Source organism: Chrysemys picta, chromosome 2 (assembly GCF_011386835.1).
Source record: "Chrysemys picta bellii isolate R12L10 chromosome 2, ASM1138683v2, whole genome shotgun sequence".
NCBI classification, from domain to species: domain Eukaryota; kingdom Metazoa; phylum Chordata; order Testudines; family Emydidae; genus Chrysemys; species Chrysemys picta.
Window position 1 is genome coordinate 121,034,562 of NC_088792.1, and position 16,236 is coordinate 121,050,797.

The following is a 16,236-nucleotide window of genomic DNA, read 5'->3' on the forward strand; positions in this document are numbered from 1 at the left end:
GTTTACAAAGCGCACCGAAACCTTGCCACGACTTAGCCACCAAATGTTGCTGTGAAGTGGAATGTCATTATAAGCATTATCCATCTCATCTAGCAGTGCTTGAAACTGTCTGTGAGTCAAAGCAGATCGAGCAACAAGGCAATTCACAATTTGCACCACTGTATTCATCACATTATTAAGCTCTGAATTAGAAATTTTAGCACACAGGTTTTCTTGATGGATGATGCAGTGAAATTTGACTGTTGGGCGGCCAATTTGATCTTCAAGTAACTTAACAAATCCTTTCTGTTTTCCAACCATGGCAGGAGCATCATCTGTTGTCACACAAAATATTTTTCTGATGTCAACTCCTCGTTCTTCAAAATGGTTTACAAAACTTTCCACTATATCTTCCCCCTTTGTTGTGCCATGCAGGGGTTTTAGGCAACAAAATTCCTCTTGGATTTCATCGGAAGCACAATATCTTGCAACAACTGCCAAACGTGGAACGTTGTTTATATCCACGCTCTCATCAACTGCAATGCTAAACACTGCTGTGTCTTTTAATGCAGTCGTCTGCTTGTCCTTAATATTTTTCTGCCATTTCGTTCTGCATCTCTCAACTGTTCTGAGACAAGCAATTCTTTTATTCTAGATATGATCGTATCTTTATTTGGCAAATCATTGACCAAAATCTCTGAACTGCTGAAGAAAACCTTTTTTTTATATATATTCCCCATCTGTAAATGACTTTCCGTTTTTTTGCAATGCACTGTGCAATCTTGTAACTTCCTTCTGTAGCTTGATTTTTACTCACACTTTTATGTTTTTAAGAACACTTCTTTGCTTCTCATATCCTGCTACTGCCTTTTTGATTGATTCCGTCTTGTCTGCTTCATCAAGAAAGGTTTTCTCATGCTTCGTTTCAAAATGTCGTTGAACACTTGATGTGCAACAAACAACATTTTCACAACAGAAAGCACAAACAGCACAGTCCTTCTTTTCAATAAATCCAAATGTCTGCCCAAGAAGGCTGAAATGAACGGACATCTAACTTTGCTTTCTTAGGAGCTGCCATTTTGTCAAATGTTCCCCTCAACTCTCAGTGGGGGGAAAAAATGGTGACAGGGGGCACGCACAAGGTCAAACACAGACATGATCTGATATAAGCAGCAAACCAGGACTTAAAAATATCCAAGCCTGGAACCATTTTTAAGATGGGGGTGCTGAGCTGCACCCCCCCTTGTCCCTGTCTGCACCCCTCAGTGCCCCAGGCTGGGGCCAGTGGGCCACAGCTGGGGGTGACTGCAAAGCCCCAGGCCAGGAGCAAAGCCCTGGGCCAGCTGCTGGTACCCCAGGCTTGCAGCGGGCTGAGCAAGGCCAGAGGCCTGGACCCCAGCTGGCAAGGGGCTGGCGACTGGAACCCCAGACAGGCAGCGGGGTGAGCGCTGTGGGCGGCTGGTAGCCTAGGCTGGCAGCTGAGCGGGGCCGGTGGCAGGGACCCCGCTGGCAAGGGGCCGGCGGCCGGAACCCCAGACCATCAGCGGGCTGAGCGGCTCAGCCTGCTGCCAGTCTGGGGTTCCATCCACCAGCTCATGCTAGCCGGGGTCCCGGCCCCACTCAGCCTGCTGCCGGTCTGGGGTTCCGTTAACCCAGGCAGGCAGCGGGCTGAGCGGGGTCGGCAGCCAGGACCCTGGCTGGCAGCAGAGTGCCACTAAAAATCAGCTCGCGTGCTGCCTTTGGCACGCATGCCGCAGGTTGCCAACCCCTGATCTACCTTTGAATAATCTATGTAAAACTGTAGCTGCTGTTTCTGATCTGACCTAGGGTTCCCTCAATGCATGTAACTGCACCATCATGCGTTGGTTTGCAGTGTTCTTGTACATTACTCAGTCCCTCACACACAAGTTGCCCTTGTAGATCAGTAATTTAAAATCCTTTCTGTATTTTTTTTTCCTTTTCATCTTCTTCCCCCACCTCCTGATTTATTTTGAGAAATAGAAATAGCTCCATTATCTCTTTCCAGTGTTAGGGGAGAGAGATAATTGCAACATTCAAATGCTGACACTGTTTATCCTCTGAATGGAGCATCTGAGAAATGCTGGGAACGCAACACTTGGAGAGGACTAGTACCAGGCCACTTACCCCATGTGATGGGGTTGAAGAGACTCAACTTTGAATGAAACTGGACTAAGATCACTATAAAATTCTGCCTCTAGGGAAATCTGAACCAGATTTATAGTACAGGGACAGTCCAACCCTGTGGTACACGCCATCAGTAAAACTAAGTGTTATCCAGTGAGTTGAAAGCCTTACTTTTTGTATGTGTAGGTTTTTCCTTCAGTTAATTTTATTCAGTTAATTCTGGAGGCACTTGTCTCTTGGCCTCTGCGCTTGGGGTGCAAGTATCCTAAAAATCCAGCGTGCTTTATTGCATGTTCTTTACTTACAAACCTCATGGAAGGCTGGCTTTGTGAAAGCAGTATTCTCAATGATGATTGAACCATACTTTTGCTGCAATTAAGGGGTTGCTAATGTATCTTAATTTGAAAATTTTCAAAAGAAGCAACAAAAGCAGCACTGCTGCTAATTCCTATACACTTCTTCATAAGAACCTCCAATAGCACTCTTCTTGTGTACAAAAGTGCTACTCAGTACTAGCCTTCAGGCCTAAATTCAGCAATGCCATAACTGGGACAGGAACTTGGGTGCATATATTAAGGTAGTAAAACTTGCACGGATTTGGCATTCAGTGGGTGGGTAGGTGGATGGGTAAAATAAGGGTAATTCTCTCACACCAGGGATTGGAGCAGGAAAAGCAGGTCATGATTAAAAACAGCTCTGACCCTTTTATCAGGCTGATTTGCTTTATCTTGCACCCTCCTGAAAGTTGCTTTTTGTGCTCCTGTGTCCTTTGATGTTCAAGATACATTTTATTTTTCACACTTAATGATAGTTTAGTACAAGCTACACTACTTTAATGTTTACACTGGGCCTGTCAATCGCAGTTAACTCACGTGATTAACTCAGAGTAATAAGGATTAAAAAAATCACAATCAGTTTTAATCACACTGATAAACAATAGAATACCAGTTGAAACTTGTTACATATTTTGGATGTTTTCCTACATTTTAAAATATATTGATTTCAGTTACAACACAGAATGAAAAGTTGACTGCTCACTTTATATTATTATTTTTATTACATATATTTGCTCTGTAAATATGGCAAACAAAAGAAATAGTTCACTTCAGATAAGTACTGTAGAGCAATCTGTCGTGAAAGTGCAACTTACAAATGTAGATTTTTGTTTTGTTTTGTTTGAGTGCAGTTACTTAACAATGTAAAACTTTAGAGCCTATAAATCCACTCAGTCCTACTTCTTGTTCAGCCAATCACTAAGACAAACAAGTTTGTTTACATTTACGCGAGATAATGCTACCTGCTTCTTATTTACAATGTCACCTGAATGTGAGAACAGACGTTAGCATGGCACTTTTGTAACTAGCATTGCGAGGTATTTACGTGCCAGATATGCTAAACATTTGTATGCCCCTTGGTGCTTCGGCCATCATTCCAAAAAAGAATACGTTAATTAAATCTGTGACTGAACTCCTTGGGGGAGGACTGTCTTCTGCTCTGTTTTGCCCGCATTCTGCCATATATTTCATGTTACAGCAGTCTTGGATGATGACTCAGCACATGTTCATTTTAAGAACACTTTTGCTGCAGATTTGATGAAACACAAAGAGGGTACCAATGTGAGATTTCTAAAGATAGCTAAAGCAGTTGACCCTGCAAAATCTGAAGTGCCTTCCAAAATCTGTAGAGAGACGAGGTGTAGAGCATACTTTCAGAAGCAACGCTCCGATGCTGAAACCTACAGAATCCGAACCGCCAAAAAAGAAAATCAACCTTCTGCTTGTGGCATCTTACTCAGATGTTGAAAATGAACATGCATCGGTCCTCACTGCTTTGGATGGTTATCGAGCAGAACCAGTTATCAGCATGGACGCATGACCTCTGGAACGGTGGTTGAAGCATGAAGGGACATACGAATCTTTAGTGCATCTGGCACATAAATCTCTTGCAACGCTGGTTACAACAGTGCTATGCAAATGACTGTTCTCACTTTCAGGTGATACTGTAAACAGGAAGTGGGCAGCGTTCTCTCCTATTGTGGGGCAACTTGTTTGTCTGAGCTATTGGCTGAACAAGAAGTAAGACTGAATGGACTTGCAGGCTCTAAAGTTTTACATTGTTTCTTTTCTTTGAATGCAGTTATTTTTTGTACATAATTCTACATTTGTAAGTTCAACTTTCATAATAAAGAGATTATACTACAGTACTTGTATTAGGTGAATTGAAAAATACTATTTTGTTTTTTACAGTGCAAATATTTGTAATCAAAAATAAAGTGAGTACTGTACATTCTCTATGCTGTGTTGTAATTGAAATCAATATATTTGAAAATGTAGAAAATATCCAAAACTATTTAATAAATGGTATTCTATTATTAAACAGTGTGATTAATCGTGCAATTTTTTAAATTCCTTGACAGCTCTAGTTTACAACCATTTTCCAACCCACTTAAACTGTTTGTCACTATTGCATTTGATCCAGAGTGTTTTATGGGAGTTGTACCATGCTTATATCAGGTCTGAATCTGGACCTCAGGGGATTTCCTCTTTCATACTGCACAAGAAATTCTACTTTAGGAATGCATTGGGGCTTTTTAGGGGAATACACCTCTATCTCAAAATTTGACCTAAGGAATTAAATCTGGTCAGACACATAATCTAGAATTTTTATCTCCATCTTTAAAATTTACTACTATACTACTGAGAGTGAAAATTAGAAAATTTATCATTATCAAATATTTTCCCTTGTGATTTTTGTCCTGTTCAATAGGTGTTATTTTATTCTCTCTGGATGCCTGTCCTTCCCTCCCACCCCCCCCCCCCGCCCCCCCCAAAAAAACCCCAAACAAAATAATGCAAAATAACTTCCACACTCTATTCCCAAAGTAGTCTTGATATGAGTTGACTTGTTTAACTGCTGCCCAAGATCCAGCATACCTGCAACACAATGGGAAAGGGAGTAGTTTGATTTTTTTTAGTGCCAATCAATAGTCTTTTTAGAGCACTTTTAATGTAATACCTAGATTTTTGTTTCCTCTGGTATTAAAATTCAATCTCCATAATGATGCTTCTGTCAGCTGGTTTATTCATTATTCACCTTAACACTAATCTGCCTCAGTTGGGGGATCTTTTTTAGCTAGCAGATTGTTGTTTTAACCCTTTCTGCTCTATTTAACCAGCCATTTATTTGTCATAGGAAGTGAACATGGTTTTCTGTTTCAAAACATACATTTAATCAACGTGTATATTAAACAAAATTACTGCTGTTGCCCCCTCAAAAATATATTGGCAGCAGAAGTCCTTCCCTCTCCAAGCTGCACAGCTCTGGTTTTAGTAGCCTTCCAATGGGGGAGACTGCCAGAGATGGGGTCCTCTGTTGAGAGTAGGCAAAGGCTTGGGTCATTATTGCGTGGTCCATATTAGAAAGGAATGTTCGTAGCTTCTTTGTCAGCTAAAGACGAGGCAGTAAAAATGGTGGTCTGGGCCACCACTACTAGCTGAAGATTTAGCAAGAGCATCCTAATGTTGTAAACCATTATAATGAAAGGTGCATATACATACTTGGTAGAGGGTGAAGGCTGGGTCTGCATGTACTCTTTAAATATTTCCCTTTACCCACAAACATTATGGCCATTTAATCAATTTTGAGTTGTTTTCATTTATATTTCTTTCTGACATTAAGAAAGTAATGAGATTCGTCTCAGGAGTCAATAAAAATGAGCCGCAGAGCACATCTTTCATTTTTTTTTTCTTCTGTTGTATTGAAATTTGTTCTGAATTAGTGGAACTTGAATGTTTTTCTTTTGAATCCCCCTTAGTCTCATGGAAATCATCACCATCACCACGAGAAACCTTTACTTGAACAAAATGAAGATGCCCTGTTCAAGCATCTTGTCTTTCAAAGTGTAGAAGAAACTGCTTATTTGGATTCCACATGGAAGGGACTGACAGCCCTTGGAGGCCTGTATTTCATGTTTCTAGCTGAGCATTTGATCACTTTAATTAAGCAGTTTAAAGACAAGAAGAAAAAGGTAGGGAAATTTACGTTTTGAAACCTCATTGCACTATGTAATATTCGTGTCTGTGGATATTAAAATTCTCTTTTGTAGAGAGCGGCTTGTTGATTAGATTTGGTAACTAATGAGGAATGTGCTCACAACTCAGTTTTTGCTTATAAGTCTATAGTAGTATACTTTTGAGTGACCCTAACCATCTTTATGCCTTCAGAGTAGACCTATATTTATATTCCTACAAAGAAGAATTCTGTTAATTTTCTTACACAAGCAGATAATTCAGTTTGCATCTTTTAATTGTTTATCTTGAAGTTACAGTGAAAGACCTGATCTACAGTGAGTGCCATCTTAAAACAACAACAAACCCCCCCACCATTCTCCTCCTCCTCCTCCCTCCAAAAATCCCAAGCGGTTAATACGCTGGGATTGTTATGGTAGTCCTTACGCTTACGTCATTGGTGTTATTCCTATTCTAACTACTGTGGGCATAAATGTTGATATTTTACAAAATGGTGTCCACTGTAGCAAGCTACCTAGTGTAAAAATGGGTGAGAAATACTCATGAGGGTGGCAGGATCAGTCTCCCTGACTACAGCTAAACTTCTTTACTCTTTGAAAGGTAACTCTGGGCAAATAGTTCCCAGGCAGAGCAGATGCTTGGTTTTCATCATGTTTTAATGAGACATTTTTAAAAAATTTTAGTATGCGTTAAACACTACAACAGGTAAAAAATTGGCATTTTGTTAGGTTTTAGAGGTGTTTCAAGTATAAAGTAGAACTATAGTTACTGTGTAATTCTGTATAAATAATACTTATGCCTGCTCATTGTGACATTTTTTTTTTCTTCTGTACCCTCACTAATTCTTTGCCTTTTTACTCTGCTTCTGCTGACATTCTAGTACTCTTCCTGATTGTGCATTCTTTGGATATCTCCATGCTGTCCTCTTGATTTTTCATGCTGCATAAGTTTATGAATATACTGTTGTTGCTCATGTATATCCTGAAAAATAAGTAAAATATTTATAACTTCGATTTTTCTTTTGGAGTCAGAAAAAAAATGAAGATGCAGAAACTAAGAAGTTTTCAACAAATGAAGAAAAATTAGATGCAGATTATCGTAAGTCTCAGTAATACTGTTGCACAACTGTATCAATCAAAAGGGTAAAGAATCTTTTCTATGCTATTGAAGGCTCATTGATCCTTTCACTTACTGTTGGCTGGATCACTATGTAACTAGGTTAGTTACATCTTTCTTGAAACAAAAACTTGATACACATTTGTATACAGAGAATTGACCTTAAGTAAGTTGATTTTTAACCTTTTTTTTCTTAAAGTTGATAGGAGTTTGAAGTAGTCCATGTGGTTTTTTTTTTTTTTTTTTTTTTTTTTAATTTTTAAGCTTCTACCCTTGTGATCCAGGATTGAGCACCAGTAATCAAAACTACTTTTTAAGCCCTTCTGTCTACAGAAGTTTAGGATGCTTATGCATCTACCAATTTCTAGACTAATAGTACCTGTAACTCTATGGAGGAAGGATTTTTAAGAGTCTATGCGTCTCAAGCTTACATATTTCAAATGCCTGAAGACCTGATTTTCAGAAGGGCTGAGCACCCACAATTCTAGGTGAAGTTAATTGGGGAGAGGAAAGCTGCAGGTATTCAGCATTTCTCAAAATCAGACCATTAATGAAAACCTTAAAAATTTCATGGAACAAGAGTGCCACCAAATGTCCAGATCTTCTGGTACAAGTTTACAATAAAACATTGAGCTTTTTGATTTTTATAGGCTGCTTTTCAGTACTATGTGCTCGGCTACTGAAATATCCACTATGATACGCTCTTGGATTGTAAGGTAGGAGTAAACAGGGCATGTGTGTGATTAATTTAAAACCCAGAATGAGATTACTTAATGTTATAGTGTGATCAAAATACCTCACTCTCAGCAAGAGTGAGATTAAAGCAATTCTGAGGTGAAAATATCATTACAAAATGTCTTGCATATTAGTGTGATATTTGTCAAAAATTTGTCCAAGTACAGCAGTGTTCTGTCTGAGAACAAATATACACATCCTTGTGAAAGCCCACTGAAGTTGGTGGATTGAAAGCATAGATGAAGTTGACTTTTGCCTCGCTCCTTTAAACCCTGGATTTCGTGTTCTCCTGTTACCCCATTAGAGACTTCCACTTTCTCCTCTTGATCCTATTGCAAGGCTGAGTCATATACCAAACTGCAGAAAATTGAAAAAAATAAATGGGGATTTGGGTTTATTTCTGTTTCTATGTTCAGCGTTAGAAGGGTTACTTTCACTTTTTTACCGCTGTAGTAGGTTTGGGCTGAGGTTCGGCCCTCAGTGGGGCTGTGGGGTATCCCACCGCCTCGCTCTGGTCCGGCGGTAGTCAGGGACCGCAGACCCACAGTTAGGGGCTCAGGCCCGTAAGCAGGGGCTGGGTCAGTTTGTGGCAGCCCAGGCCCTAGGTCAGGGCGGGGCAGCAAGCAAATAGTTACCTAGGTACCCAGCCTCTCTAGGCCAGGGGAAACGGGGAATCTGCCACCCAAGGAGTGGGTGGCAGTGGGGACGCAGGCCCTCCCACTCCACTGCGTCCCAGCCTGGGGCCCTAGCAGCAGCGGAAACTCGCTGCTGTCAGTGGGGATCCTGGCCACAACACCCTGACATTGGCTCTGGCAGTGCAGCAGCCAGACTGGGGTTGGCTGCCCCCGGGCTGCTTCCACTCTCCCCCTCGTATGGTACCTGGGCCGTCTTAGTGTCGTCGGTGCTCTCCGCTACCTACCCAGAGGAGCCAATGCTGGTGAAGGGCAGGCTCGGCCAGTCGTCCTCGGGGTAGCTGGCACGGGGCAGGCTCGGCCAGTCCTCCTCGGGGTAGCTGGCGTGGAGCGGGCTCGGCCAGTCCTCCTCGGGGTACCGGGCGAGAGGTAGGCTTGACCGGCCCGGTGTGTCAGCAGGCTGGTCGTGGCCTGCGGCTGTTTCCAAAGTGGGAGCTCGGCCACAGACATCTGCTCTCTCCGCCGGCCTGGCCTCCGCTAAGCTCTGCAGGCGGGCTTTTATACTTCCAGGTCGGGGCCGTGACCTCGGAGGGGCGGCCGCTGGACCCGGTGGCTCCGCCCACATTGGTATTAGGGGAGATTCGGCCCTCAGCGGGGCTGTGGGATATCCCACCGCCTCGCTACATCGCTTTAACTCATTTTTCAGATTCTTGAGCGAAACACCATACATTTTGACTCCCAGAAATGCTTCTGAGATGAACTGCTTCACCGAGTAGAACAGTACCAAAATAGTCATAGTTTAAAAAAGAAACTTTGTTCAGTTTGCAGAGACCCCAAGTCACATGGATGTATCTCCTGCAATCATATTATCTGGAGACAGCACTTTTTATCTGTAACTTACAGGAGATGGTGTTTCCGGCATGATAAATTATCTCTGGCTTTTTTTAATTGCATTTTTTTCTCCGATTTTCTGTCTCTTGTTTTTTAAGCATCTCAAGCATCTAACACTGACCATAACTACCAGAATACTAATATTATCTATTTGATTAGACAGTACCCCAAACTCTCCTGAGAATATATAAAAGCTCATATTTTGGCTCAGTGTTGCATGTCCTGCATGATCCTGTAGCCTCAACCAGAACTCTTCTGTATCTGAGATTATCTGCATAGATGTTGCAGAGGAATTCAGTTTTACTGATCCCCATTTGTAGTTTTCATGTAGCTATATGGATCAGATCTTATTTTGCAGAAACCAGTTCCCATTGGTGCTGAGGTCAATGGGGCTTTTGTTTCAGGATTATATTGCAAATTACTTTTCTGTCTTTGGAAAAAAAAAAAAGAATTGTGCACTTCTTTCAGTGTCACTCACTGCAGGTAAAGAATTTAACTGATGTGCCAGTTAGAGCCAATTCTTAATTTAACTGACCTAGCTTGACATTAAATGTTTAATACAACTTGCTATGTCCTTCTGTATTACATACTTTTCTTCTGTGCATATGTCTGACTATTTTTTGGAAGTTCAGACTTATGGATTTGCATGAGTGATCAATTACATCTATATCATCACAAAAAAAATGCCTGAATTGATCCTTATAATATAACTTCTCTGATTTTGGTGGCTTATAATTCAGCCTAAAATTCATGAAAAGTACACACAATGTGATTGCAGACTTTTAATTTTCAAAACAATTGGCCTACAAGTCAAATTGTGCAAGTTTAAAAAGTAAAAACTGTACACATTTGTGCTTAAGAAAAATAGTTAAAAAACTAGCAAATGATTTAATATGTAATATGGTATAATCTATTGTTGCTATGAAAATAATATATATTATCAGCTGAAAGAAGTTAGATCACCACAGTATAACTTGTGGGAATTTTGTTTTTTGGAAATGAGTCTTTAGAGATGAGTTAGGAGTTAAGACTTCTTTTTTATAATTTTGTAACATTTCCGTAGAATTTCATGGCGAGTTTAGGGAAATTTTGAGATGATATTTAAAAGGAAAGTATTGTGGAAAGTCATTCAAAATATTGCCATACTTAGTCACAGTAGAAGATGGTGTCAGCCTCAATTCTGAATTTCCTTGCTTTTCTCTTATTGTAACATAACGTTGTATGTGATTATTTTTATGTACAGTTATGTAGTCTTATTTATTTTCTTATTTACAAGGGCCTGAAGGTTACCTAGGGTCAGAGTCACAAGATCCATCACACTTCATTTCTCAGCAACCTGTGGTACAGGAAGAAGAAGAAGTCATGATAGCTCATTCCCATCAAGAGGAAGCTGACAATGAATATGTATCCAGGGGGTGTAGAAATAAATGTCATTCACATTTACATGACACTCTTGGACAGTCAGATCATCTGAGTCACCATCATCATGACTACCATCACATTCTGCATCACCATCATACCCAGAACCATCATCCACACAGCCACAGTCAGCGCTACTCTCGTGAAGAGCTGAAGGATGCTGGGATTGCTACTCTAGCCTGGATGGTGATTATGGGTGATGGACTACACAACTTCAGTGATGGCTTAGCAATTGGTAAGTGTTTATACAATTCTTTTGCCTTCTCATGTAATAACAGCAAGGTAAAATTGTTTCTCTGCTGCCACTTAACTTCTAGTGAGAGGATATCGGATAAGAGCCTTGCCTTAATAAATTAGCCAGTGATCTGCTAGTGGGTTTTGAATGGATCAGTCAAGGTTACAGATTGGAAACCTCGATAGCTAGTGCCAAACAGTAAACCATGACTGATTTGCTGCAACTGAGAAAGGTATAAGGATAATGACCAGATAATAGAAAAGACATTTCTTAAAGAAACAGACAATGGGGAGTTATAAATATTGCTTTAATTATTTTACACCCGAAAGATCAGACCAAGATTTTCAAAACTAGGAGCCTAAAGATAGGCACCTAAATTCATGCTTTAGGTACTTAAGTAGTTGGCCTCACGTTTCAAAAGTGCTGAGCACCCACTGATTTCAGGCTTGATGTTAATTCTCCTTATGCTGTGTTCATAAAGATAGGTTCTCCCATGTCCTCACTCCTATAGCCTGTCTATAGTAGTCTCCAGTTTTCTTTTTAATCAGGTCATCGGCTTTCATATTTTTCCTCAAGCTTCATTGACATTCACCAAGATCAGGATTCATACTTTAAATGTCCAGAGTCCCTAAGGCAGGGGTTCCTAAACTTTTTGACTGAATGTTTTAGTGTATATCCTGTGACTTTTTTAAAACCATAGTTTGTCTAAAAGTATAACAATATCTCCTCTTCCTGCATGGTTTATTCGTGTCCCTATTCCTTCTCTCATGCATGTTCTATTCCTTCAGTTCTGTCATACTGGAATGCTATAGCTTCCTTGGAAAGATTTAATGAGCTATTCACAAAAACCATATATGCAACACTGCATTTTGGACATTAGACAAGTGAGGTCAGGTTGGCTGTCCCCTACCTTTCTCTAGCAAGATGGATAATGAGAATTTTGGATGTAAAGTAAGATGGTGATAGGGCGGGAAAAATGTTTTTTAAATGAGTAATCAACACCAACAAGTCAAGATCATGGAAGACTAACAGTTTTCTAGATGCGCTTATTGCTCTACAGATGTTGGATTCATTTTTAATGTTGGGTCATTTGCAACAATGCCGTGTAGTCAGTTCAAGGGCAGTAGCTTTACTGTAAATCACACTGCAGAGCTGAATTCCTTTTTCTTGTTTGCCTGAGGAAGGGTTACAATAAGTGATAGTGTATAAATATTTCTTTGGACTTCAGAATAATTTTTCAATGATGTGGACAAACACACATTCTGTATCCAATTCATAATATAATATGACAGAGAACTTCTGATTTAACATTTTTTAAAATAAAAATTTGACCATTGAATCTAAATTTTCCAGCTTGTCAGTAGTGAAAATGTGGTAGGAAAAATAAAGAGGATTTGCATGTAATAAAAGCCAAGAAGAATCAGTTATCCTAAGTATATGTGTGAGACATTTGGGAAAGGATGGATTTGATGGACATGAAGTAAAATACAAGGGAAGGCTAATACAGTCTGTAATAAATGAGACCAGCCAATTTAACTGATTCATCTAGACTACTAGAAAGATGGATTTTTCCATCTGATCTGTCTAAAATTTCATATTAAGGGACAGCCCACCCTGCCAATCTTATGGGGAAGGAAAATCCAGGAATCTTTTTCCTAATGGTTCCAGGTATGAATGAAAAAAATATTATTTATTTTTGGTTGCAGGAAAATATTAGGCTGAAATAAACCTTCTCATTTGCAGTAAATGAGTTCTTCTCAGATTCATAATGATTCCTTACTATATTCCAGCATGTATGTATTTGGTTTTCTTGGACCTGTTTTATTTATTGGAATAGGATAGGACTCAAAGATACTAAGGTATACTAGAATTCTGGTAGTATTGTTACAACATTAAACATAATAAAGGGACAAGTTCCTGCCACCATAAGCAGAAGAGGTTTTTTTTTTAATGGTGATGTGCTCTTAATAAATGGTTAAAATGTAGAACATCTTAAAATTATAGATAAACCTTTATTGTAACAAGCACCCTTATTTTTTTTTTTTTTTTAGTCTTTCAAAGGAAAATCCCTTCAGACTATATTAAATGTCCTTGTTTTAGGGAGACTATTTTAGGTAGTAGCTCCTTGAGTTGAAGTCTAATCTTTGTCTTTTTGCTTCTTGAACAAAAACATACATGAAGGCAAAGAAGAAAACAGTGAAAGATAGGAAAATGCTGCTTCTGTCTCACTAAAGTTTGTAGTTTTAGTTGCTGGGTAATCACAGGCACATCATATAGTATACATTCTTATTAGCCAATTAGGAACCTGGCAAAGTCATTTGGGCTAGAGAAGGCAAAAGAAAGAAGCCTACAATTGGAGGAATGAGGTGATGGGAAGGGAGGGAAACTTACCCTATGGAAGCTATAATAGTAGGACTCCTAAGTTTACGTTCTAGGAGTTGCTGAGGACACAACCATGGCAACAGTGATATCTTCTACCTCTCTTCTCGTCTCCTAATCAGGACATCTTTCAGGATTAGGAATAGAGGCCCAATTTATCATCACTCTTTCCCATTGCGTGGTAATATCCATGAGGTGAAGCTTGTTAGCTCTCCCTGTCGCATGGACACTCATTGTCCAACATTCTCTCTCACTGCAAGTTTAAGCTCATTACAGAGTGATAACTTTAGTATGTCATAATCAACCAGTCAAGCAGGGTGGCTACCCATTAGGGGTTTATGTAGCTACGCCCCAGCAATAATGCCTGAGTTGTCAGCTGCTCTATAGACGTTACATGACAAAGCCCTGGCTGAGATGATTTAGTTGGGGTTGGTCCTGCTTTGAGCAGGGGGTTGGACTAGATGACCCTCTTCCAACCCTGTCTTCTATGATTCTTCTGTGTGACTGATGGTCTGTATGGTGCAGTGCCTTCTGCTGCCAGTGGGATTTCTGGTTGAAACATCTCCAGTCCCACCCGGCAAAATGCCATATGCTTCCATAGACTGCAGGCAGCAGGAGGGGAGACAGAGCAGGAAATACAGGCTTCTGTGCAGCTAACTCAAGTTTGTCTGACAGAGGAAGAGTGTAGCTCACAACTGTCAGCTTAATGTTCCATCAGTTCACTTTTTAACAACTTAACAAGATGGTAAATGAGCCAGTGAAGTCCGGAAACTGCTCTCACACTCCTACACAGCTATTTCTGCTCCTGTTTCTCCAGGGCCAGTAACGAGGGAAGCTTCTGAGCTTGAGTTGCTTTTGAGCCTCCTGGTAATGTGTGTCTGGTCAGAGGCAGAAGGGGCCTGTAGTGCTATGTGGGAGAGGGTTCAGACATGGGGGGATGGTTTTGAGCTGCGAAGAGGTGAGGTGGCATGTGGATATTCCCGAGTTGTTGGTGGTTCAGGTGTGGAGACTGGTGAGGGTCTGGGGAGGTCCTTAGCGGGGTGGGGGGGGGGGGGGGGAGAAGAAGAAGAATTGGGCTGGGTTTGAAGGGTTGAGTGTGGGGTGGGGAGGGAATCAGTTGATGAATGAGGGTGTGGGTGAATGCTGTAAAGAGAGTTGGGAAAGAGTAGATTTAAAAACTAGAATGCAGGGGAAGAGCCTAAAGGTAGGGAGTATAGTAAAGGGATGACAGAGGAATCCCCTCCTTATTCTAGACAAGAAAGTGTCCTAATCTGAAAAGGGAATGGGTGCCCTCTTTTTTGTCCTGCTCACTTCTCCACTAGCCATCCACTCTCCCCCATATCTCCTATCAAAATGCTTCCTTGAGGTGACAACCTGAATTCTTCCAGTTTTCCACTTTGAAAAACATGATCACCCTGGGAGGAGAAGGTAGTGTATCTGGGCCACAGGCAATTTGCTACTACCCCCCCTCCCCACCCCCCCAATGCTTATTTTCAGCGCCAGTCACCACTGCAATAAAAACTAATCTCCATCAGTTCCATGTACGAACACGTTGTCCCATCTTAACATCTTGGTTTGTTAGAGGGACAAGATAGGTGAGGTAATATCTTTTATTGGACCAACTTTTGCTGGTGAGAGACAAGCTTTCGAGCTTACACAGAGCTGCTCTTCAGGTCTGGGAAAGGTCTTTGTTTGTTGTTAATAGAATTATACAGCCTTACCAGAAGTCTTGAAAATACCTAATCAGATTTTAGGACCTGGTATCTGCCTTTTCAGCTCCATTCATATGTACATTCATAAATTTTATATAACAGAGTTATTGGTCAATATTACCTTCGTGTTATTTTTCATTCACTTAAGATTTTAATAAATCATGGTACAGGCCTTGACAAAAGACATTATGCAAATAGAGTTTTGAATACATCCCAGGCTTCTCCTTCAAAAATTGATAAAATACACTCTATATAAACCACTTCTTGAAAGTAGCAGTAGATGAACCACAAAACGTTAAGCTAAGGTGCCAAAGAATTTGAATTCTTAGATACGTTTATTTGAGCCTTTGATCCGGAAAGAGCTTTCTTGTGATATTTCAAGTATTTCTCGATACCCAGCAGGGTTGACCCAACCACAAGAACAACCTCTCACCCTGTTTCAGTGCTAGATTTATTCAGGACAAAATGTTGTGAAATTGAGCAATATATACTCCCGGGTGAATTCTGCGCCACTACATGTGCGCAGAAATCATGTTGCCCGGAGATTTCTTTGCCTCCCTGCAGAAAAATGGTAAATCACCGCAGGGCTGGGGACACTCCAGCCAGTGGCTCCTATCCTGAGCCAGGATTAGCTGCTAGTCCCGGCTGAGTTGGAGGCAGGAGAGGATGGGACTTCCTCTTCCCCTGCAAGGAATGGCTGGGGCTGTGTCAGACCCACTCATAGACTCTAAGGTCAGAAGGGACCATTATGATCATCTAGTCTGACCTCCCGCATGATGTAGGCCACAAAACCTGACCCACCCACTCCTGGAAGAATTCTCTCCCTTGACGTAGCTGTAGAACTCCCAAAACATTATTTAAAGACTTCTAGTCGCTCAGAATCCTCCAGCAAGCGACCCCTGCCCCGTGCTGCCGAGGAAGGCGAAAAACCTCCAGGGCCTCTGCCAATCTACCCCGGAGGAAAA

At 40.9% G+C, this 16,236-nt stretch overlaps 1 protein-coding gene across 6 annotated transcripts in view; it reads left to right on the forward strand.

Moving 5' to 3' along the window:
* The window catches only part of SLC39A6 (solute carrier family 39 member 6), a 31,952-nt gene that overhangs the window by 8,123 nt on the left and 7,593 nt on the right, over positions 1-16,236 (forward strand). For all 6 annotated transcript variants that reach the window (XM_065584124.1, XM_065584121.1, XM_065584122.1 and 3 more), the window contains 3 exons: positions 5,939-6,151; positions 7,184-7,250; positions 10,803-11,180. In XM_065584124.1, the coding sequence (XP_065440196.1) occupies positions 5,939-6,151; positions 7,184-7,250; positions 10,803-11,180 (658 nt within the window). The remainder of the gene's footprint in view (positions 1-5,938; positions 6,152-7,183; positions 7,251-10,802; positions 11,181-16,236) is intronic.